The sequence below is a fragment of the Scyliorhinus canicula genome, chromosome 3, assembly GCF_902713615.1.
Source record: "Scyliorhinus canicula chromosome 3, sScyCan1.1, whole genome shotgun sequence".
Lineage (NCBI taxonomy): Eukaryota > Metazoa > Chordata > Chondrichthyes > Carcharhiniformes > Scyliorhinidae > Scyliorhinus > Scyliorhinus canicula.
The window spans coordinates 183,111,971-183,136,754 of NC_052148.1; the positions used below are offsets into that span (position 1 = coordinate 183,111,971).

Sequence of the window (24,784 nt, forward strand, 5' to 3'; positions counted from 1 at the left end):
AGAGACCGTACTGGGTGGATGCTTGCAGCGATTCCTTGTTCCGAGCCCTTGTTTGTGGCACTTTGTAGCTCTATTGCTATTCCCTTTCTAGCCTTGTTTGCCCCTCCTTCCCTGTGTCCCCCACTCTCGGTCCCTCCCTCCCTGTGTCTCTCCCCCCCCCAACAGTCCCTCCCTTCCCCCCCTTTTTCCTCCCTCTCCCGTATACCCCTCCTTTGTCCCTTTCCCCTGTTCCTATCCCCATTTGCTCTCCCACCTCTGTTGAGTGGTTCCCCCCACCCCTGCCTGGCACCTACTCCCCTGTTGGGGGCACGCTGCGGCCCTGTTTTGTTGCATGTCCCCGGCGTTAGCTTTCCTGCTAATGCGGTGGCCCCCCTTCTCGGGAGTTACTGTCTCGCTTCTCCCTTACCTGACCGCTGTGGTTTTCTGCACGCTCTTCCCCCATCCTACCCTGCACTCCTCCCGCTTGCTCTCGTTCCCTCGTGCTGGGGCCTGGTCCCCCTCCTGAATCGGTCCCTCGGGTAGTGGTTTGCTTTTTGTTCAGGGTGCACTTGCCGTGGCGGGGTGGGGGCGGGGGGGCCTGGCGTTTCCTCACCCCCCCCATCGGCGCATTGTTGCCCCTCACCAGGGGCCCCTTATTTCTACCCTTGCTGTTGGTTTTCCAGCCCATGATCCTTGACAAAATAGTTTGCTTCGGCGGGGGCTGTGAAGAAGTACTCTCTTTCTTGGCATGCGACACAGAGTTTTGCTGGGCACAGCATACCAAAATACACGTCATTCTTGTGAAGAGCTGCTTTCGCTCTATTGAATTCAGCCCGTCTCCTGGATAGGTCTGCCCAATGTCCTCATAAACTCTAATGAAGTGTCCTTCCCATTTACAGGATCTGTTTTGCCTGGTCCAGCGCAGGATTGTTTCCCTGTCTTGGTACCGGTGCAGTTTAGCTATAAATGCCCTCGCGTGGTCCCCTGCCTTGGGCTTCGGGCGCAGCAATCGCTGTGCTCTGTCCACTTCTGATGGGTTTGGGGAAAGTTTTCCTCCCCACTAAGTTGCCCAGCATCTCGGCCACGTAGGCTGTGGGGTTTCTACCCTCGATCCCCTCTGGTAAGCGGTTTCCCTGATCATCCACTCTGCCCTTCAGGCTCTCCTGCATTGTGCCCAGTCTCGCCACCTCCTTCTCCAGGGCCATGATCCGGTCACTCATGTCGGTCGCGGCTTTTTCCAGCTCCTTAATGGTCGCCTCTAGCGCTTCCAGTTTCTCCTCTGCTCTGCCCAGGGTGAGCTGCACCTCCGCCAGGGCCTTGGCCATTGCTGCCTGCACTGTGGCCTCTATGTCTGCTCTGGCCTCTGCCTTGTTTTCCTGCTGATGTTCCCTCAGCGCCTCGGCAAAGGCTGCCTTCCAGTTCCAGTTCTCCCCTGGCAGAGGGGGAAAATGCTCCAGTCTGTCGAGTTCTTTTTGTTGCGGCGAACCTACCGTTACGCTGCACTGCTCCCGAGCGCCCAGGTCTCCCACTTTAATGAGCTTTGGAGTCCGGGTTCTTCTTCTTCCCCACTCTCTTGTTGCGGGGGTCCCAAACGGATGAATTTGCGCGCTTGGTTGCAAGTTCTCGGCGAGGAGCGAGACGCAGCGTTGTTCCCCCCCAAGGAGCTCCTCCACCCTCTACTTCCCCCGCCGGAAGCCGAATATTGAAATAATTGACGTCCCGTGGTATTACTGCCCTATAATTCTCAAATTTTTCTACAATTTGCCTGAATTTGCTTCTCTACCTCTTCTTCTCCATTTCCTTCCCACTATTTGATGACATATAGCATACACCCAATAGCTTAATAGGTTCTCTGGTGGCACTGTAGCACAATGGTTAGCATTGCTGCCTCACAGTGCCAGGGACCCAGGTTCAAATCCAACCTTGGGCAATTTGCATGTTCTGTGTCTGCGCGGGTTTTCTCCCAGTACTTCGGTTTCTTCCAACTGTTCAAAGATTTGCAAGTTAAGTGGATTGGCCATGCTAATTTTCCTCTTAGCTTCCAAAGATGTGCAGGTTAGATGGGGTTACGGGGACAGGTGGTGGAGTGGGACTGGTTAGGGTGCTCTTTCAAAGGGTCAGTACAGACTCGATAGGCTGAATGGCCTCCTTCTGCATTGTAGTAATTATATTATTCTAATTAACTATAATCTGTCTTTGAACCTTCATTATCCCTCTATATACAGTATGGCAGCACAGTAGATAGCACTGTTGCTTCAATGCGCCAGGGTCCCAGGTTGGATTCCTGGCTTGGTCACTGTCTATGTGTGGTCTGCACATTCTCCCCGTGTCTGCATGGGTTTCCTCCGGGTGCTCTAGTTTCCCTCACAAGTCCCGAAAGACGTGCTATTAGGTGAATTGGACAGTCTGAATTCTCCATCTGTGTATCCGAACAGGTGCTGGAATGTGGCAACTAGGGGATTTTCACAGTAACTTCATTGCAGTGTTAATGTAAGCCTACTTGTGACAATAAAGATTATTATTATTACAGGACAATACTGCCACCCTCCCTCTTATTTTTCCTGCTCTTTCTTTCCTAAATACTTTACAGTCAGGAATATTACAATTTCATTCCTCCATGTTTCCACCATTGCCACGACATCATACTGTGGTGACTTATGCCTGCAGTTCATGGGCGGGTTTCTGCATCCCGTAGGCTGGTCAATGGGGTTTCCCAATGTTGGGCAGCCCCATGCCATTGGGAAACCCCTGAGCTGCCGTCAAACTGGAGAATCCTGACGGTGGAGAATTCAACTCCATGTATTTGCAAGCATGCTCACAAACACATCGTAGACTGCCTCACATTTGCTCTCTCTTTCATCTCTCTCTATTTCTGAATTATTTATCATTCCGGTGGTATTTATGTCCTCTGTGCACCTTGTTTCTGTGCTATATTTCATCCTGGTGTTCATTCCCTTTTCAGATTAATTTGAACCTTCCCCCAGAGCACTAGCTAACCTTAATTTGGGGGCATTGGTCTCAGCTGCTGGGCTTCCTTTTTGCCCCAACCCTGTCCGTATCACTCCGGCCTTTCCCCCATTCTAACCCTGATACCAGGGTTGAACTCTGTTTAGGAGGAACTCTGTTTAGAAGTTAGGAGGAACTTCTTCACCCAAAGGGTTGTGAATCTATGGAATTCCTTGCCCAGTGAAGCAGTTGAGGCTCCTTCATTACATGTTTTTAAGGTAAAGATAGATAGTTTTTTGAAGAATAAAGGGATTAAGGGTTATGGTGTTCGGGCCGGAAAGTGGAGCTGAGTCCACAAAAGATCAGCCATGATCTAATTGAATGGCGGAGCAGGCTCGAGGGGCCAGATGGCCTACTCCTCCTCCTAGTTCTTATGTTCTTAACCTTTCCCCACAAAAAAACTCCCCTCCCCATCTCACCTCAAACCCCTATCCACTGAACTCCTGACCACATAGCTATCCTTTAATTTAATTGTGATAGCTGTTTCTGCACTTTCTTCAGGAATGGCTTTCAAATTCGCTCGGTTGCTCCATTTCTCTGTCCATTTTTCAAAACTCTCTCGGACCTGACCGTTATCAACAATTTTCATTCACCTCTCATAATCTCTCCAGCCATGGCCTGGTGTCCATTCCTTTATCGATTTAATCAATATTTGTTTTATTTTATTTTCCTCAGAAGCCCGGTGTAGTACATGGTACGATATTTCGCCTGGAGACAAGGACATCTTAACGCTGTGATAAAATCAGAATTGAATTGCTCTTTGGTCTACATTCTCACCTGTGTGGTAGAATTTTCCAGAATATCCGAGGTTGAAGGTAAAATTGGGCACCTGGGTTCGCAAGAGGTTTTGAGTTTCAAGTAATGCCTAAAAAAAAAGCAAATTGCATCATGATTGCTGCAGGATATGGTCCTTTGATATAATATATTTGAACATTGTACTAAAAGTAACAGCCACATACATTTTATGCTTTTACTAATGGCTGAAAGACTAAGGAAATACAATTTATATTTTTAGTTTGGTTTAATGAAAGTTACATGACACCACAATTTTTGTATTTAATTTGAGTAGTCATTAAAATAAATAGCTTGTGAAATAAAACAGCCCAAACGTTGATTTTGACCGCTTGAGATTTAAAAAAATTATTAAATGGCATTTCTTTGTTCCAGTTGATTGATTAGGTCTACCCGATAGCTAAAAGCAAAACTTAGATTTACGCTGAGCAGAGGGAAGAGCTGATTATAGAAAGAATATACTTCAGTGGTTTGATGTAACCTGTACATCTACAGGAATGGAGAGCCTAGATTTTCAGTTGCCCATCACTTGACTTTGTGGCATCAATCAGGTGGGCAGCAGTGGAAAATGGGATACTGATCTTATAACATTGCTTCTTCATCACATATTATTTCCTGCAGTCAGTAGAAGCGCCTGTCCATTTCTGGGGAAATGCACGCAAATGAGGATGTATTGTCGTGATGATGCCACATATCCTATTTTCTATCACTTCTCCCTCAGTTGCACTGCTTTATATTCACGCCCATTTCACGCTTGTATCCATGGTTGCAAGGTGCCGTAGAAATGAAGTTGAGTGTTTAAATGATCAAAATCCAATGTGAAGAGGTGCAGTTTACATTTCAGTTATTTTTGCTGCAGCCTTTGCACCATTTGCTGATTGTCTTCTATTGATGTGGAGATTAGCTCCTCAAACAGCGCAGTGATTTTTCCATTGTCAACTACCTTCTCTTGTTGGAAGAATAGGAAGAATATTGGAGGGGTGCCTGGCTGATGATGCTTCACTCGAGATGCATGGGAGGCTGGTATGCTCATACAAGTGTATGCAGCTGGATATGTTCTTGCACGTATCTGAGGAGCAGCACTTGCAGAAGCTTCACTTTCGGAAGGAAGCCATCACAGAGTTATGTCACATGTTGCACGTTGCACAACCACCCCCATTACAGACACATCTCTGTCAGTAGCTCTTCAGGTCACATCTATACCAAGGATAATTGTAGCCTGCTGTTGGGTTCATGAGACAGACACAGCAGTTGAAAGATACATTAAGCAAGTCATGGGGCTGGATTTCACGGTGCAGGTGGAGTGGGAGGGGGGGCGAGAATGCAAGTCCTGAACAGACCAATGTAAAATAACTTGTCCCGCAGCGTTAGCACACTGTCAGCGGGTTCCTCTTCGTTCCCGCCTTTTCAAAAAAGCCATTTCAATAACAGCCTCTGCACTCCGACATGCCTGCCACTGCCCACCATTTTATGGCAGTGGAGGCAAGGGCTCGGGCAAAAAAGAACAAAGAACAGTACAGAGTAGGAACAGACCCTTCGGCCCTCCAAGCCTGCACTGGTGATGATGCCTGTCTAAATGACAACCTTCTACACTTCCGGGGTCCCTATCCCTCTGTTCCCGCCCTATTCATGTATTTGAAGTGGGCACCTGACCCCCCCCCCCCCATCCCCCCACCACCTAATATTGTGCAACACCTTTCATGTGGGTAAAAAGGTAGTGGCCTAGGCACCCAACATATTTTACATGGCTCCACCATGTGGCCCTCCCCACGCCAGCCAGTAAAAATATTGTTCCAAAGCAACAACAATTTTAATTAGTATCCCGTTAGTAGTCATATATTACAATTTATTTGCAGGCCACATTGCCTTCATTGATCAATAAATATTCATATAAAAACCATAAAGGGACTCCATTGTCTCAATGTGTCGCAAATGTACAAAAAGCGGAACACCAATTATTCCAGCAAAATCATACTTCCTTTGCCACTTTTTTGAGTAACCCACTGTACAAGAGCCAGAAAAATATGTCTCAAAGTGACTTACCTCTTGGGGAGTCCTTGAACTTCCCCAACCCCATCTCATAAGGGCAGGGCGCACCAGGCCCAATCCTTGACACGGTCGACCTGGAAGCAGGTACCTTGGCACTGTCAGCCTGGCAGTGCCATCTGACCAGCTTGGGTGTCACTACCAGGGTACCCAGGTGACCCTGCCAGGCTGGCAGTGCCAATGTGCTTGGCAGTCAGTGGGAGTGCCAGGGTACCATACTGTCCAGAGCCTGATCACCCAGGGGTATCTGATGGCCTGGGAGACACCCCAAGTGCCACGATGCCTGGCAAAATCAATGTTTGTGTGGACAGTACAAAAGGCACCATGGTGAGGTCTCCTAGGCACGGGCGTTCGTTCCCGGTTTTCGGGAGTATCGGATACCGATATATTTTAATGAGTCTAAAGGCTCACTTAAATATATTAATCTGGATCTCGGCTAGCAAGGGCAAGATCTAGATCGTGATGTTCTGCGAGATTTCGTTAGATCTCACGAGGCATTCCGAGCAGCCTCTCGGGAGATTTAACGGCCTCATCACGAAACCGAGTCAGGCGCATCAAGGCCATTCAATCACGCCCTAGGTTTTGTTATGTATTGTGCCCAAGAGAGGACTCCACCCACCGGGGTGATCACTCACTCTTGGTTCCCATTGATCCCTCAAATCAGGTGACCCTTTTTGGCTGTACCGTCTTAAAGAGACAGACAACATAAACACTACAACCCTCCTCCTTGAACTTTTTTTCGTCAATCTTCAAAATTGATTCACTCAAACCCACATTCTAAATATATATTATACACACAAGTCGGTCTGTCACATGTGAAGGAATGGTTGTAGTACTCTGTTTCTGGTATTTTGGTTGTGTAAAGTTCCTTCTCTTTCAAAGCATTCCTTTTTGGCTTCTTTTCCATCGATCATATTATATTAGTTCTTGTGCTTTTCTATTAGTGTGACCATTTCAGCAATCTTGTTCTGGCATGTTATCTCAGTTTCCTTCTCTGCCTGAATTGCTGTTTTGCCTGGTTCTCTCTGCACAATTTCCTTCAACTGGAGGCTTCATTATCCAATCTCTTTCTTTCATCTCCAGCATCAACCAACCTTCTGCTTGGACCTGAGCAGTTCTTTATTTAATGCATCTGCTTTTGCAGTCCATTCAGTTTATCCATTTCTGAGTTTCTTCCAAATTGAAACCCTCAGTCCTTTCCAACAACACTTGATAGTGATCTCTGCATTCTCATGCTTTGTATGTTTTCAGGGACCTGACATGTCCCTTCTGTTGTAGTTGAAACACACTCTACTTCTACATTAATCCTTTCTTCCTTCTTCTTGTTATATTTATTGAACAATTCTCCTGAATTACGAACTTGTTCCAACAGTTGTGTTCTCTCTTTGGATTTGTCTATTGCCAAGTCCTCCTCAGCACCCTCAAATAGCTCCTGCCTCTCTGCAGAATGCCAATTTCTCAAGTTCATTTGTGTATTCCACACAACTGGTAATTCAATCATTCAAGTGGGGAATTTCCAACAATGGTTCTGGTAAATGATACCTCTACTCTGATTTGTGCTTCAACAGTATGGTGACTCTTGCAGTAGATGATACAAGATGCCCTACATAAGTGCCATGGAGAAATCTTTGATGCGTTTCACTCTGACTAATAGTTCTCACACCCATCACAAAACTAATAGCATCTGTTACAAGGGATTTCCTTCTCTCTTCGATTTCCATGCTATAGCCACTGTTGTTGAGTTCCATTTGTGCTTTTTCTCTTCACTCTTTTCACGTTTTATTCACATAGAACATAGAACATAGAACGATACAGCGCAGTACAGGCCCTTCGGCCCTCAATGTTGCACCGACATGGAAAAAAAAACTAAAGGCCATCTAACCTACACTATGCCCTTATCATCCATATGCTTATCCAATAAACTTTTAAATGCCCTCAATGTTGGCGAGTTCACTACTGTTGCAGGTAGGGCATTCCACGGCCTCACCACTCTTTGCGTAAAAAACCCACCTCTGACCTCTGTCCTATATCTATTGCCCCTCAATTTAAGGCTATGTCCCCTCGTGATAGCCACCTCCATCCGCGGGAGAAGGCTCTCGCTGTCCACCCTATCTAACCCTCTGATCATTTTGTATGTCTCTATTAGGTCACCTCTTAACCTTCTTCTCTCTAACGAAAACAACCTCAAGTCCATCAGCCTTTCCTCATAAGATTTTCCCTCCATACCAGGCAACATCCTGGTAAATCTTCTCTGCACCCGTTCCAAAGCTTCCACGTCCTTCCTATAATGAGGCGACCAGAACTGTACACAATACTCCAAATGTGGCCGTACTAGAGTTTTGTACAACTGCAACATGACCTCATGGCTCCGGAACTCAATCCCTCTACCAATAAAGGCCAGCACACCATAGGCCTTCTTCACAACCCTATCAACCTGGGAGGCAACTTTCAGGGATCTATGTACCTGGACACCGAGATCCCTCTGCTCATCCACACTACCAAGAATTTTACCATTAGCCAAATATTCCGCATTCCTGTTATTCTTTCCAAAGTGAATCACCTCACACTTCTCCACATTAAACTCCATTTGCCACCTCTCAGCCCAGCTCTGCAGCTTATCTATGACCCTCTGTAACCTGCAACATCCTTCCGCACTGTCTACAACTCCACCGACTTTAGCGTCGTCTGCAAATTTACTTACCCATCCTTCTGCTCCCTCCTCTAGGTCATTTATAAAAATGACAAACAGCAACGGCCCCAGAACAGATCCTTGTGGTACGCCACTCGTAACTGAACTCCATTCTGAACATTTCCCATCAACCACCACTCTCTGTCTTCTTTCAACTAGCCAATTTCTGATCCACATCTCTAAATCACCCTCAATCCCCAGCCTCTGTATTTTCTGCAATAGCCGACCGTGGGGAACCTTATCAAACGCTTTACTGAAATCCATATACACCACATCAACTGCTCTACCCTCGTCCACCTGTTCCGTCACCTTCTCAAAGAACTCGATAAGATTTGTGAGGCATGACCTACCCTTCACAAAACCATGCTGACTATCCCTAATCATATTATTCCTATCTAGATGATTATAAATCATATCTTTTATAATCCTCTCCAAGACTTTACCCACCACAGACGTGAGGCTCACTGGCCTATAGTTACCGGGGTTATCTCTACTCCCCTTCTTGAACAAAGGGACCACATTTGCTATCCTCCAGTCCTCTGGCACTATTCCTGTAGCCAATGATGACCTAAAAATCAAAGCCAAAGGCTCAGCAATCTCTTCCCTGGCTTCCCAGAGAATCCTAGGATAAATCCCATCAGGCCCCGGGGACTTATCTATTTTCACCTTGTCCAGAATTGCCAATACTTCTTCCCTACGCACCTCAATGCCATCTATTCTAATAGCCTGGGTCTCAGCATTCTCCTCCACAATATTATCTTTTTCCTGAGTGAATACTGACAAAAAGTATTCATTTAGTATCTCGCTTATCTCCTCAGCCTCCACACACAACTTCCCACCACTGTCCTTGACTGGCCCTACTCTTACCCTAGTCATTCTTTTATTCCTGACATACCTATAGAAAGCTTTTGGGTTTTCCTTGATCCTACCTGCCAAAGACTTCTCATGTCCCCTCCTTGCTCGTCTTAGCTCTCTCTTTGGATCCTTCCTCGCTTCCCTGTAACTATCAAGCGCCCCAACTGAAACTTCATGCCTCATCTTCACATAGGCCTCCTTTTTCCTCTTAACAAGAGATTCCACTTCTTTGGTAAACCATGGTTCCCTCGCTCTACCCTTTCCTCCCTGTCTGACTGGTACGTACTGATCAAGAACACGCAATAGCTTTTCCTTGAACAAGCTCCACATATCCAGTGTGCCCAACCCTTGCAGCCTATTTCTCCAACTTATACATCCTAAGTCATGTCTAATGGCATCATAATTGCCCTTCCCCCAGCTATAACTCTTGCCCTGCGGGGTATACGTATCCCTTTCCATCACTAATGTAAAGGTCACCGAATTGTGGTCACTGTCTCCAAAGTGTTCACTTACCTCCAGATCTAACACCTGGCCTGGTTCATTACCCAAAACCAAATCCAAAGTGGCCTCACCTCTTGTTGGCCTGTCAACATATTGTGTCAGAAAACCCTCCTGCACACATTGTACAAAGAACGACCCATCCAATGTACTCGAACTATATCTTTTCCAGTCAATATTAGGAAAGTTAAAGTCTCCCATAACAATTACCCTGTTACTTTCGCTCTTTTCCAGAATCATCTTCGCCATCCTTTCCTCGACATCTCTAGAACTATTAGGTGGCCTATAAAAAACTCCTAACAGGGTGACCTCTCCTTTCCTGTTTCTAACTTCAGCCCATACTACCTCGGAAGAAGAGTCCCCATCTTGCATCCTTTCTGCCACCGTAATACTGTCCTTGACTAGCAGCGCCACACCTCCCCCTCTTTTGCCCCCTTCTCTGACTTTACTAAAGCACCTAAACCCCGGAACCTGCAACAACCATTCCTGTCCCTGCTCTATCCATGTCTCTGAAATGGCCACAACATCGAAGTCCCAGGTACCAACCCATGCTGCCAGTTCCCCTACCTTATTTCGTATACTCCTGGCATTGAAATAGACACACTTCAAACCACCGACCTGAACACTGCCGCCCTCCTGCGAAGTCAAATCTGTGCTCCTGACCTCTCTACTCTCAATCTCTCGCACCCCAAAACTACTATCCAGGTTCCCATGCCCCTGCTGAATTAGTTTAAACCCCCCCAAAGAGTACTAACAAATCTCCCCCCCAGGATATTGGTGCCCCTTAGGTTCAGATGTAGACCATCCTGTCTATAGAGGTCCCACCTTCCCCAGAAAGAGCCCCAGTTATCCAGAAATCTGAATCCCTCCCGCCTGCACCATCCCTTCATATTCAACTCCGGTTCCTTCACCATTTGCTGTTTCCTTAGTTTTGATTAGGGCCACAAACTTTTACTTAATTTTCTACTTGCTGTAGTTCTTGGTGAAGTTTATCCAACTCTTTTTTTTCATCTTACTACTACTTCTGCTGTGGCTTGTGTTATTTCCTAACTTATTACAGCTTTATCATTTGCTTGCAATTTATTGCTAAAACTTTCAAGGAGCTTCGCATTACAGTACAAATTGATGCAATTGTGTCTTGCTTGCCTTCAGCTCTTCTTCATTTAGTCATTCAAGGTCCTTCAGTTCCCTCTTTCTGGGGCCCAATGGCGCCCTCCTTCTGGAGCAATTTCACTGCCTACTCTGATTCTAGCATTTCCTCTTTCTTGAGGGTTTATTCCTTTGAGCTCCAGCATTTCCTCTTCCTTGAGGCCTCCATTGCCTTCTTTGAGGTCTTGGATTGCTTACGGAGCCCTCTTTTAGAGTTGCCCTCTATCTGCATTCTTCTATGATTTTCCTGTCCTGTGTCCATTGATCTTTCTTGTAGTTGTTGCATTAAATGTTGTCCAACTTAAAATGCATTACTGCTTTAAGACTGTCAACTTTCTTTTTAAATTGACACAGCTGCTGTTTCTCTATGTCTGTGCTTTTCCCACGCTTTTGGAGTTTGGGCGGGAAACTACAGCTCCTCCTTTTTTGGTACGTTTTAGACCGTTAACTATTTTATCCATTAGAAGACTTCAACGATGATTTCCAGAGTTGTCCCTTTTTTTCTGGTTGGCTGGATAGTCTGTTTATCTCTCCTTGTTCTAATATCAATCGTTTTGATAATTTCACTGGGAGAGCCAGCATGTGCCCCTCAAAGGCCATTAAAAAAAAACTTTTTAAGCTTGTTTTCTTTCAAACATGTTGGGGTCATCTTTGCTCCCCCAAACTCCAGTACTTCTCTGCTGGAAGTCTCTCTCCCCAAACCCCCTGTAGGCTCTGTTCAGGTCAGGTCACCTGCAATAGCTCCCTGAGGCTGTTCTTCCCTTTTTTGTCTTTTTAGCCTGTGAACTTGTTTAACTGCAGAAATCTCTGCCTTATATTTCTTTTTCTCTTAAATATGGACCACAGCTCTCTTCTAGCTGGGTATATCTTCTTTTTACTTCACTCCTGTCCTTTTTTTCAGTTTCTCTGTAGTTCAAGTTTTACTTCTCTTGCTCCCGAAGGCTAATCTCTCTTCATTTTAATTTTCCATATCTTTCCGAATCTCTTGACTCAGCCGCTACACCAGGTTCATTACGTCTCTGTCCCTCAGGGTCTGACACTACCTCGCCAGCTCTCTTTTAAACAGGCACTCAGGTGAGTTATCCCACTTTTCCAAACTGGAATTAAATTGGGTACTCACAGGTAGGCTGTGCCATTCACCTGATCCACCTTGTCGCCAATATGTTATGTATCGTGACTGTATGATCTTAAAGAGACAGACAGCTCAAACACTGTAGGTTCCGTATGTATGCTGACAACACTCATCATCCCCTCTATTGACCACTCCACTGTCTCTGATTTGTCACACTGCTTGCCTGACATCCAGTATTGGATAAGAGAAAACTGCTCCAAACTAAATATTTGGAAGACAAAGCCATTCTCAGCTGTCACCGGCTGAGCCAGACTGTTTGCAAACTTGGTGTTGCATTTGATCGTGAAAAGAGTTTCTGAACACTTACCAGCTCCATCACCAAGACTTTCATCTCCACAACACTGTCCAACTCCAATCCTGTTTCAGCACATCTGTACTTGAAACTTAAACACAATAACCCGTTTTGCCTCAAGACTTGACAGTTCCAATACTTATCTGGCAAGCCTCCCAACTTCCACCTTACATAAACCCGTGTTCATCCAAACCTCTGCAGCCAGCAACCTAGCTCATACCAAGTCCTGTTCACTCATCACCTCTGTGTTTGTTGACCTACATTGGCATTAGGCCCACAATGCCTCAACTCTAAATTGCTTATCCTTGTTTTCAGATCCCTCCATTGTCTCATTGCTCCCTATCTCTGCCCCACAGCCCTACAAGCCTTCAAAATCTCTGTACTCCCCCAACCCTGGAATCCTGTGTGCCCCTATATTAATCCCTCCATAATTGGCAACATGCTGCCTTGACCCTAAACTCTGGAATTCCCTCCCTGAACCTCTCCAATTCTCAATTTCTTTCTCTTCATTTAAGATGCTCCTTAAAACACACCTTTTTCAGTAAATGTTTAGTTGTATTTACTGCTCTGTCTTTCGGTGTCAAATTTTGTTTGATATTGCTTTTGTGAAGCACTTTGGATGTTTTGCACTGTTAAAGGTGCTACATAAATGCTGCTTCTGTTGAACGATTTCTGGTCACCTTATTAATGTTTATATCTTCCCCTTTTCTATCACGAATACGCCATCATCCACAGACCTTTTATGCATCTCCCATACATTCCTCCAGATAACAAATATCAAACATTCCCATAAAGAAAATGCCGTGGATATTGTTATGGGCCAGAGCTTGGAAACTCTCAAGTGTTATGGGCCAGGATTTAGCGAACCCCAAAGTGTATCATGGAGTTTACCTGACCCACAACTTTTAATAGATTGTGGTATGGGGAGCACGCGGCCCATTCTACAGGTGTGGTACAGCAGAAATGGAAAAGTATTTTTTAAAGCAAAACAATGTTTATTCTATGAACTCAAGTTAACATTTTTAAAACGCACAATGAACATCTTAGCAACCATCAATTCAAATACAACCCCCAAAGAATACAACACTAAGTAATCCTTGAGCTTTCCGTTTTACATCCATAAGACTTAAAACAAAACCTTTAACAGAAGCACCTCAGGTTTACCTTCACTACTGAGAACAGTTACCACGTTGAAATCAGCAAATGGACATTCATAAGCTTGCAGAGATCCACACACATCCTGCTGTGATTGCAGCTTCTCCAACATTAAAATGAAACCAAACCCACCCTGCAGCAAAAAGCCTAAAGCGAAAGTAAAAAGCTGACAGACTGCCCAGCTCCACCCACTCTCGGACATCACTGCAGTAATAAACACCCACTTCTTAAAGGTACTCTCACTACAGATATTTATATACACACCCATTTATAAACACCAATTTCTTAAAGGTACTCTCACAGGACAAAAGTGTATTATGAAGTTCACCTGACCTACAACCTTAATATTGAATTTGGCTAGGATGAGCATAAAAGCCTTCGCTGCAGGTGTGATTCATCAGACTTCCTATACATTTTCATCAAAACGTGGCTTATTCTAAGAACGTAGTGACCATAAATACTGCAAGAATGTTGATCAATGACAAGCATAAAGACACAACGCAGCTTTAAGTAGTCTATGTATATAACACTCAATGAATTTCCCCTTTGCTGTTCCAATTCAACAACAAAATCCAATTAAACCAAACACCTTTTTCAAGGGCGTGGCCCAGCACACTGTATTCTCACTTGAATGGGACTGGTCCTTTTTCTGAAATCCTAATCCAGTTCCAATCAGCAGATTCGAAATCCTTCTGGAAAACATCCCTATCTTTAAAGTTACCACAGCAGTTAGCCACAACCAATGGGCTTTTTACTGGAAGAGCTTTTAAAATGAAAAACAGGGAAAACACTCTGTTCTCCTTCTGCAGTCCAAAGCAGTCAAAATGAAACTGAAACTTAAAACAAATCCCTCTCACCTGACAGCCACAGGCAAATTTGCTACAAGTCACATGATAAGAAACTAAACCTTTCTTAAAGGCACACTCACGTGACACTACTGTTTTGCATGTATGTGTATACGTGTGTGTGCATATGTGTATGACTGTATGGACCTGTGTGTTAGTATGCATGTATGTGAATGCAGGTGTGTGGAGAAATTTGAGCGTGTGCACCTCCAGTTCTTCTAGAACCACATTTTCCTACAGTGCAAGTGGATGATTTGTAAATCCTTAAAACGTAGCCTCAGTTGATAGGCTCTTGTATCATAGCAGTTACGTCTTGAGCTGGACATGTTACAGTTTGCAGTTCTGCGTCAAGCTGCTTAGTTAGCCTGGCCCTGCATCCTTTCAATTGTAATGTACAAGTATTGGAAGAAACTGGCGGTAGGGACCAAATATGCTGACATCTTGAAAGATGGTGGCATCAAGTGTGCCAATTCCTAGCATATTATTATAACTGGTTATTGCTTGTGTATGGCTACTATCTGTTGCATTTCTGTTTCTCATGTTGTGGCCCTGAAATCGAATCTGAAGCATTTGAAATACCTCTGGATCCCATGATGGACAGTATTAGCATGAAGCCCATAATTGACAGAAATCACATGGACAACAGGTATCCCAATCTCCGTGACAAAATCTGGTGGCACCTCCATTGACCCAATCTCTTGGAGTCTCAACTGAATAAAATTCCTTATTGTATGTCAAAACTCTGGCACCGGGGATCCTGGTTCACCCAGGTCTATAATTGCTGCACAACCATATCTGGGGCAGATATTCTGCCCCCAAGAACTGCCAGTCAATCAAAAGCTGATAGTTCACCGGTACTGGCAGTGCCCCCGAGTACAGTGCTGGTATTGCATGGAAGCCTATGCAAATGGATGCACCAAGGATGGGGGTGGAGCCTTGCAGGGCCTTGATGGGGCACTGGGTGCCTGAGAATGAGAGAACGTCCAAAGAAGGCTGCAGGCAGACCCAATAAGCTTTTCTGCACCGTCTTTCTGGATGGCAAGCTTGTCGACTGCCACGAGTGGGATTGCAGCAGTGGCAGGATGAGGCCTTAGGTAGCAACTCAAGGACCTCAATTGGTCTCCATTGAGGTGGCTATCTGAAGCCTTCCTGCTCTGGACTTAATCAGAGGGAGGCTGAGGGTGCGTGATCTCCACCTCACATCCCTGCTACCCAATCCCACAGCCATTCCTTCATTTCCAAACTTAGCTCTGAGGAACGCAATAAATTTTGCAGTCTGTTCGCAAGCAGGACCCAGACCTTCCTGTCGCTTGCACTTTCAACCCACCATCCTGCTCTCAAGTTCATATGTCCATCCTTGGTCTGCTCCAATGCTCCAGTGAAGCCCAATGCAAACTGGAGGAACAGCACCTCATCTTCCAATTAGGCATGTTACAACTTTCCGGACTAAACATTGAGTTCAACAACTTCAGACTGTGAACTCTCTCCTCCACCTTCAGCCCATTTTTATTTCTGTCAATTTATTTTCATTTCTTCCATTGATCTGTTTTCCCCTCACCATTGTCCCGCCACTCTCCTCCACACCACTTGGGCCATCTGTTCCTAGTTGTCCTTTAACATACTGCTCACCTTTGTTTTGCCATTCACACATTCTAATCTCTTTGTGTGACATTATCAGCACCCTTCTTAGCCTTGATCACCCCCAATTACATTTCTTTTGTCTTCTGTCCTCGGCATCTTTATCTATCTCCACCTATCGCTGGGCCCATCTACACTATTCCATTATCATCCATATGTTTATCCAATGACCATTTAAATGTCCTTAATATTGGCAAATCCACTACTGTTGCAGGCAGGGCATTCCACGCCCTTACTACTCTCCGAGTAAAGAACCTACCTCTGAAATCTGTCCTATATTTATCTCCCCTCAATTTAAAGCTCTGTCCCCTTGTGCTAGCCATCACCATCCGAGCAAAAAGGCTCTCACTGTCCACCCTATCTAATCCTCTGAGCATCTTGTATGCCTCTATTAAGTCATCTCTTAACCTTCTCTCGAACGAAAACAGCCTCAAGTCCCACAGCCTTTCCTTATAAGATCTTCCCTCCATACCAGGCAACACCATGGTAAATCTCCTCTGCACCCTTTCTAATGATTCCTATAATGCAATCAGAACTGCACGCAATACTCCAAATGCGGCCGCACCAGAGTTTTGTACAGCTGCAACAAAACCTCATGGCTCCGAAACTCAATCCGAAAATGGATATTTTTTAAATTGTGAAAGGACTGGGAAATATTTGGGCAACAGGATAGCATTGTGGATAGCACAGTTGCTTCACAGCTCCAGGGTCCCAGGTTCGATTCCGGCTTGCGTCACTGTCTGTGTGGAGTCTGCACATCCTCCCCGTGTGTGCGTGGGTTTCCTCTGGGTGCTCCAGTTTCCTCCCACAGTCCAAAGATGTGCAGGTTAGGTGGATTGGCCATGATAAATTGCCCTTAGTGTCCAAAATTGCCCTTAGTGTTGGGTGGGGTTACTGGGTTATGGGGATAGGGTGGAGGTGTTGACCTTGGGTAGGGTGCTCTTTCCAAGAGCCAGTGCAGACTCGATGGGCCGAATAGCCTCCTTCTGCATTGTAAATTCTATGATATGATATTTGTGTACAGAGAGATTTGGTGTTCTTGTACATGCATCACAGCACGTTAACATGCAAGTACACCAAGAAATTTGGAAAGCAAGTGGTATGTTAGTCTTTATTACAAAAGGATTGGAGTAAAAGAATGGAGAAATTTTAACTGCAGTCATATAAAATTATGGTGAGACTGGAGTACTGTGTTAGAGTAATAGTCTCCTCAACTAATGAAGCGAAACGAAAATCGCTTACTATCACAAGTAGGCTTCAAATGAAGTTACTGTGAAAAGCCCCTAGTCGCCACATTCCGGCAACTAAGGAATGATATACTAGCCTTGCCATGGGAGTCCAGTAGATTGATTGCTGGGATGATGAGACTGTCTGTCCTCTGAGCAGGGATTACATAGACATACATAGAAAATAGAAGGAGGAGTAGCCATTCGGCCTCTCGAACCTGCTCCCCGATTCATTATCATGCTATTGTCAGGTTCAATACCCTGATCACGCCTTCCCCCTTATATCCCTGATCTCTTTAGCCCCAAGGGTTATATCTAATTCTAGCTTGAAAATACACTGTGTGTTCACTTCAACTAGTTTTTGTGGTAGTGAATTCCGCAGATTCACCACTCTCTGGGTGAACAAATTTCTCCTCACCTCAGCCCTAAATTGTTTACCCCTTATCCTCAAACTATGACCCCTAGTTCTGGACTCCCCCACCACCAGGACATTCTGAATCTACCTGTTTAATCCTGTTAGAATTTTATAAGTTTCTATGAGATTCCCCCCTCATTCTTCTATACTCCAATGAATATAATCAAAACCGATTTAGTCTCTCTGCATACGACAGTCCCTGCATCCCAAGAACCAGCCTGGTAAACCTTTGCTGTATTCTCTCCATAGAAAGGACAACCTTCCTCAGATAAGGACACCAAAATTGCACAATACTCCAGGTATTGTCTCATCAATGCACTATACAATTGCAGTAAAAGATCTCTATTCCTACACTCAAATCCTCTTGCTATGAAGGCCAATATACCATTTTCCTTCTTTATTGCCTGTTGTACCTGTGTGCTTACTTTCAGCGACTGATGCATGAGGACACAAAGGTCTCGCAGAGTATCCACCTCTCTCAATTTACACCCATTCAAATAATAATCTGCCTTCCTATTTTTGCTACCAAAGTGGATAACCTCACATTTATCCACGTTGTATTGCATCATTATTCCCTGGAATTTAGAAGAGTGAGTGGTGGTCTTATTGAAACATATAAACATATATATATATATATTAAATGACAGGTGAGAAAATGTTTCCCTTGCTCGGGAGTCTAGAATACAAGATCACAGCCTCAGAAAAAGGGGCTGGCCATTTAGGACTGGGGTGAAGTGCAATTTCTTCACTCAAATGTTTGTGAATTTTTGGGAATTCTCTAACCCAGAGAGCTGTAGATCCTCAGTTATTGAATATTCAAGACAGAAGCTGATCGAATTTAGGATACTGGGGAAATTACGGGATGTTTTCATGTTAACAGATTGTATCTGACTTTAACCAACCATGCTCTCACCTAGCATCCTACCCAACTATCACCTCACCCAACTGCCATCCGACCACTCTACTTATCTACCACATCACCCATCTATCACCCTACTCACTTGCCATCCTGCCAACTTACCTTGCCCACCAACCCATCCATTCACCTATTCATTAAGATTCACCTTGGACATTTAAACTTTCCAGACAGCTGAATAGTGTCAGAAAAAGGGGGCACGCCCAGTCCTTTTGGACATCACAGTGCTCTAACAGAGCTCTTGGGTCAAAGCTGTGCAATGCATTTCTGAAAGGGCCAGGCACAGAAGACTCAGCCAGAAATGTGGAGCAGTATCAGGCCGGGTAAAAGTAGGAGTGCAGCAGCAATCATAGAACATAGAACAGTACAGCACAGAACAGGCCCTTCGGCCCTCGATGTTGTGCCAAGCTTTGTCCGAAACTAAGATCAAGCTGTCCCACTCCCTGTCATTCTGGTGTGCTCCATGTGCCTATCCAATAACTGCTTGAAAGTTCCTAAAGTGTCCGACTCCACTATCGCAGCAGGCAGTGCATTCCGCACCCTAACCATGCTCTGAGTAAAGAACCTACCTCGGACATCCCTCCGACATCTCCCACCCTGAACCTTATAGTCATGCCCCCTTGTAACAGCTACATCCACCCGAGGAAATAGTCTCTGAACGTCCACTCTATCTATCCCCCTCATCATCATATAAACCTCTATTAAGTCACCTCTCATCCTCCTCCGCTCCAAAGAGAAAAACCCTAGCTCCCTCAATCTTTCCTCATAAGACCTACGCTCCAAACCAGGCAGCATCCTAGTAAATCTCCTTTGCACCCTTTCCAATGCTTCCACATCCTTCCTATAGTGAGGTGACCAGAACTGCACACAATATTCCAAGTGTGGTCTCACCAGGGTCATGTATAGTTGCAGCATAACCCCGCAGCTCTTAAACTCAAACCCCCTGTTAATAAACGCTCACACGCCATAGGCCTTCTTCACGGCTCTATCCACTTGAGTGGCAACCTTCAGAGATCTGTGGACATGAACACCAAGATCTCTCTGTCCCTCCACATTCCTCAGAACCCTGCCTTTGACCCTGTAATCCGCAATCAAATTTTTCCTACGAAATGAATCACCTCGCACTTATCAGGGTTAAACGCCATCTGCCATTTTTCGGCCCAGCTCTGCATCCTATCAATGTCTCTTTGCAGCCTACAACAGCCCTCCACCTCATCCACTACTCCATCAATCTTGGTGTCATCAGCAAATTTACTGACCCACCCTTCAGCCCCCTCCTCCAAGTCATTGATAAAAATCACAAATAGCAGAGGACCCAGCACTGATCCCCATGGTACACCGCTGGTAAGTGGTCTCCAGTCTGAAAATATTCCATCCACCACCAATTTTATATGTCTTATATGTGATAGCCAGTTACTTATCCAATTGGCCAAACTTCCCTCTATCCCACACCTCCTTACTTTCTTCATGTGCTGACCATGGGGAACCTTATCAAACGCCTTACTAAAATCCATGTGTACGACATCAACTGCTCTATCTTCATCTACACACTTAGTTACCTGATCAAAGAATTCAATCAAATTTGTGAGGCAAGATTTACCTTTCACGAATCCGTGTTGACTATCCCGGATTAAGCTGCATCTTTCGAAATAGTCATAAATCCTATCCTTCAGGACCTTTTCCATTAACTTACCAACCACCGAAGTAAGACTAACAGGCCTATAATTACGAGGGTCATTCCTATTCCCTTTCTTGAACAGAAGAACAACATTCACCACTCTCCATTCCTCTGGCACTATCCCCGTGGACAGTGCAGACCCAAAGATCAAAGCCAAAGGCTCTGCAATCTCGTCCCTTGCCTCCCAAAGAATCCAAGGATATATCCCATCTGGCCCAGGGGACTTGTCGACCCTAAGATTTTTCAAAATTGCTAATACATCCTCCTTCAGAACATCTACCTTCTCCAGCCTACCCGCCTGTATCACACTCTCATCCTCAAAAACATGGCCCTCTCTCCTTGGGGAACACTGAAGAAAAGTATTAATTCAATGCCTCTCCTAACTCTTCTGACTCCATGCACAAGTTCCCACTACTGTCCTTGACTGTCCCTAACCTCATCCTGGTCATTCTTTTATTTCTCACATAAGAGTAAAAAGTTTTGCGGTTTTCCTTGATCCGACCTGCCAAGGACTTCTCATGGCCCCTCCGAAGCCCTTTTTTTTTTAGCTCATTCCTTGCTACCTTGTAACCCTCAAGCGACCCAACTGAACCTTGTTTTCTCATTCTTACATACGCTTCCTTTTTCCTCGACAAGACATTCAACCTCTTTTGTGAACCATGGTTCCCTCACACGGCCATTTCCTCCCTGCCTGACCGGGACATACCTATCAAGGACACGCAGTATTTGTTCCTTGAACAAGCTCCACTTTTCATTTGTGCCTTTCCTTTACAGTTTCGCATCATAATTACCCCTCCCCCAATTATAAACCTTGCCCTGCCGTATGGCCCTATCCCTCTCCATTGCAATAGTGAAAGACACCAAATTGTGGTCACTATCTCCAAAGTGCTCTCTCACAAACATATCGAACACTTGGCCCGGTTCATTACCCAGTACCAAATCCAATGTGGCCCCACCTCTTGTCGGCCTATCCACATATTATATCAGGAAACCCTCTTGCACATACTGTTCAAAAACTACCCCATCCGAACTGTTTGACCTATAGAGGTTCCAATCAATATTTGGAAAGTTAAAGTCACCCATGACAACTACCCTGAGACCTCCTCACCTATCCATAATCTGTTCTGCAATTTCTGTCTTCACATCTCTATTACTATTTGGTGATCTATAGAAAACTCCTAACAATGTGACCGCTCCTTTCCTATTTCTAACTTCAGCCCATATTACCTCAGTAGGCAGATCCCCTTCGAACTGCCTTTCTGCAGCCGTTAAACTATCCTTGATTAACAATGCTACTCCTCCACATCTTTTACCACCTTCCCAACTCTTACTGAAACATCTATACCCCGCAACTTCCAACAACCATCCCTGTCCCTGTTCTAACCATGTCTCCATAATGGCCACAACATCGTAGTCCCAAGTACCAATCCACGCTCCAAGTTCACCTACCTTATTCCAGATGCTCCTTGCATTGAAGTAGACACACTTCAACCCACCTTCCTGTCTGCCGGTACACTCCTGCGACCTTGATACTCTCCTCAGTACCTCACTACTCTCAACAGTGGCTTCTGGACTACAGCTCATTTTCCCATCGATGAATAGATTGCCTTGCCACAGGAAGATCCGGGCCATTCATTTAAATTTATTTCTGTATTTTTTAGCATATAGAAGTTCAGGAGATAACACGCTGAATCGATCAAAATTTAAAAAAAAATCAAAACTTACCTTGGTCGAGGGGATGGCAGGAAAGCCCAAGCATCAACTCAGTTCAGGACAGCCAAAATTTTTGGAAGGTCTGAAAACAGATATCAGTCACAGCCACCCAGACATTAATATATTACAAGGGGCTGGTTTAGCACAGTGGGCTAAATAGCTGGCTTAAAATGCAGAACAAGGCAGCAGCGCGGGTTCAATTCTCGTACCGGCCTCCCCGAACAGGTGCCGGAATGTGGCTACTAGGGAATTTCCACAATAACTTCATTGAAGCCTACTTGTGACAATAATAAATTATTATTATTAAGGGCCCGAATGTTTGTTTTGGGTGGCTGCCCCAGATCCCTGATAATCATCTGAGGCCAATAAGATTTTCCATGTGTTTCAGATGTTCTTGGGTGCGGGGTAAAGTGCTATTAAAGTGCTAATTTTTAGTCTAACATTAGTCATTGTTGTCCAATTTCAGCCCCATCACAGAACATAGAACATTACAGCATAGTACAGGCCCTTCAGCCCACAATATTGACCATTTATCCTAATCTAAGATCAATCTAACCTCCACCCCTTCAATTTACTGCTGTCCATGGGCCTGTCCAAGAGTTGCTTTAATGTCCCTAATGACTCTGACTCCACCATATCTGCTTGCAGTGCATTCCACATGCCCACCACTCTCTGTGTAAAGAACCTACCTCTGACACCTCCCCTATACCTTCCTCCAATCACCTTAAAATTATGTCCGCTCGTGACAGCCATTTCCACTCTGGGGAAAAGTCTCTGGCTATCCACTCTATCCATGCCTCTCATCATCTTGTACACCTCTATCAAGTCACCTCTCTTCCTACTTCGCTCCAGTGAGAAAAGACCTAGCTCCCTCAACTTTTCTTCATAAGACATGCCCTCCAGTCCAGGCAGCATCCTGGTAAATCTTCTCTGCACCCTCTCCAAAGCATCCATATCCTTCCTATAATGAGGCGACCAGAACTAGACACAATATCCAAAATGTCGTCTAACCAGGGTTTTATAAAGCTGCAGTAAAACCTCGCGGCTCTTAAACTCAATCCCCCTGTTAATGAAAACCAACACACCATACGTCTTCTTAACAACCCTATCAACCTGGGTGGCAACTTTGAGGGATCTATGTACATGGACCCCAAGATCACTCTGTTCCTCCACACTTCCAAGAATCCTGCCTTTAACCCCGTATTCAGCAGTCAAATTCGACCTTCCAAAATATATCACTTCACATGTATCTGGGTTGAACTCCATCTGCCACTTTTCAGCCCAGCTCTGCAGTCTGTCAATGTCCTGTTGTAACCTGCAATAGCCCTTGACACTATCTACAACTCCATCAATCTTTGTGTCATCGGCAAACTTACTAAGCCACCCTTCCACTTCCTCATCCAAGTCATTTATAAAAACCACAAAGAGCAGAGGTCCCAGGACAGATCCCTGCTGGTCACCACTGGGTGTAATGTAATTATCAGGCTAATGTAAATGAGATTTGCTCTGTAACTTCCATGTTCCTCAAAATATAATATCCAATATGGTAAATCCATATTATTGACATCTTAAGGCCAGTTCCAAATTCAAGATTTGATTGTAAGTTGGAGCATTTACAAAGAATTAAAGCCAAATAAAGGACATTTAACAATATCTGTTTTGATTCATATTGCCGTTAGCCATATCATGCACATATATTTGGTGTTATCTTCCACATCAGATTCTATTTGTGTATGTCAAAACAGCTTGCTAGATTGCTAATCTGCCTCAAGAAAAGTGCCGAATAAATCATCAAATTGAAATGAAGTGGGATAATGTGTCAAACGAGCTTGCACAAAAGCTAGTTCTGCACAGCTTGAGACCTGTAAATTGAGGCCATTAAAAAACATTACCGTTCTTCAATTGTATGTGTTTACATAAAAGAAACATGTGCAAAGCCATTTTTTGTTATCAATGAAGTAATATTCATGCCACCCAAATCGCTTTGTATGCATGAGGACTGAGAAAATGGCATCTCAAAATTAGAATTACTATGTAAATTGCATTTGGCTCGTGCAACTGAAAAAAAAACCTTCCCAGTCCATCCAGCCCTTGAAACACTGCACGTGCTCAATGACAGCGAGTGGTATTTTATATTCTTTCACTGTAGTCAAAGTGCCCAAATAATCCTCATGTCGGTTGGTAATCAGGAATTAATAGCAATAACTGAAATTGAGGATAATCTTGCACAAACTTTCCTTGAGATTTTATATTAACAAGTATGGGACCTATATCGGCGTATTTTATGTTATTGAGTATTATTGTTGGGATATTTCATTGAGAAGCTTCAGCAAAAGGCTCAAGTTGCAGGACTCCTTGAGGTCAGTAAATTTTTGTTTCCCATTATTCACATTTAAACTGCCGGCGGAGTGCATAAAAGGCACGTGGTGATTGTCAGCTGCCAATGCTGTCGTTACAGGTGGGCTGTTAAGGAGCATCCTGATGAAACAATGAGGCTCTGCATCATGGCCTCAACTTTCCAGCCTAGCATTGCCATTAACATAAGACTGGAGAGCACAAAGGTGGCACAGGTGTCACATTACTTTGGTTTCTATTCATTTGTGCATCATTCTTATTTATTAAGGCTAGCTTAGTCAGAGAACTAAATGTGCTGGCATAAATGGGTGTTTCTCTGGTTGGCAATCAGTAGCTAGTGGTGTCCCTCAGGGATCCGTGTTGGGCCCACAATTGTTCACAATTTACATTGATGATTTGGAGTTG

The 24,784-nt window shown here is 44.6% G+C and overlaps 1 protein-coding gene across 18 annotated transcripts in view; it reads right to left on the minus strand.

The window, feature by feature from the left end:
- The window catches only part of ndst3 (N-deacetylase/N-sulfotransferase (heparan glucosaminyl) 3), a 1,441,915-nt gene that overhangs the window by 242,789 nt on the left and 1,174,342 nt on the right, over positions 1-24,784 (minus strand). For all 18 annotated transcript variants that reach the window (XM_038791879.1, XM_038791880.1, XM_038791871.1 and 15 more), the window contains one exon: positions 3,763-3,850. In XM_038791879.1, the coding sequence (XP_038647807.1) occupies positions 3,763-3,850 (88 nt within the window). The remainder of the gene's footprint in view (positions 1-3,762; positions 3,851-24,784) is intronic.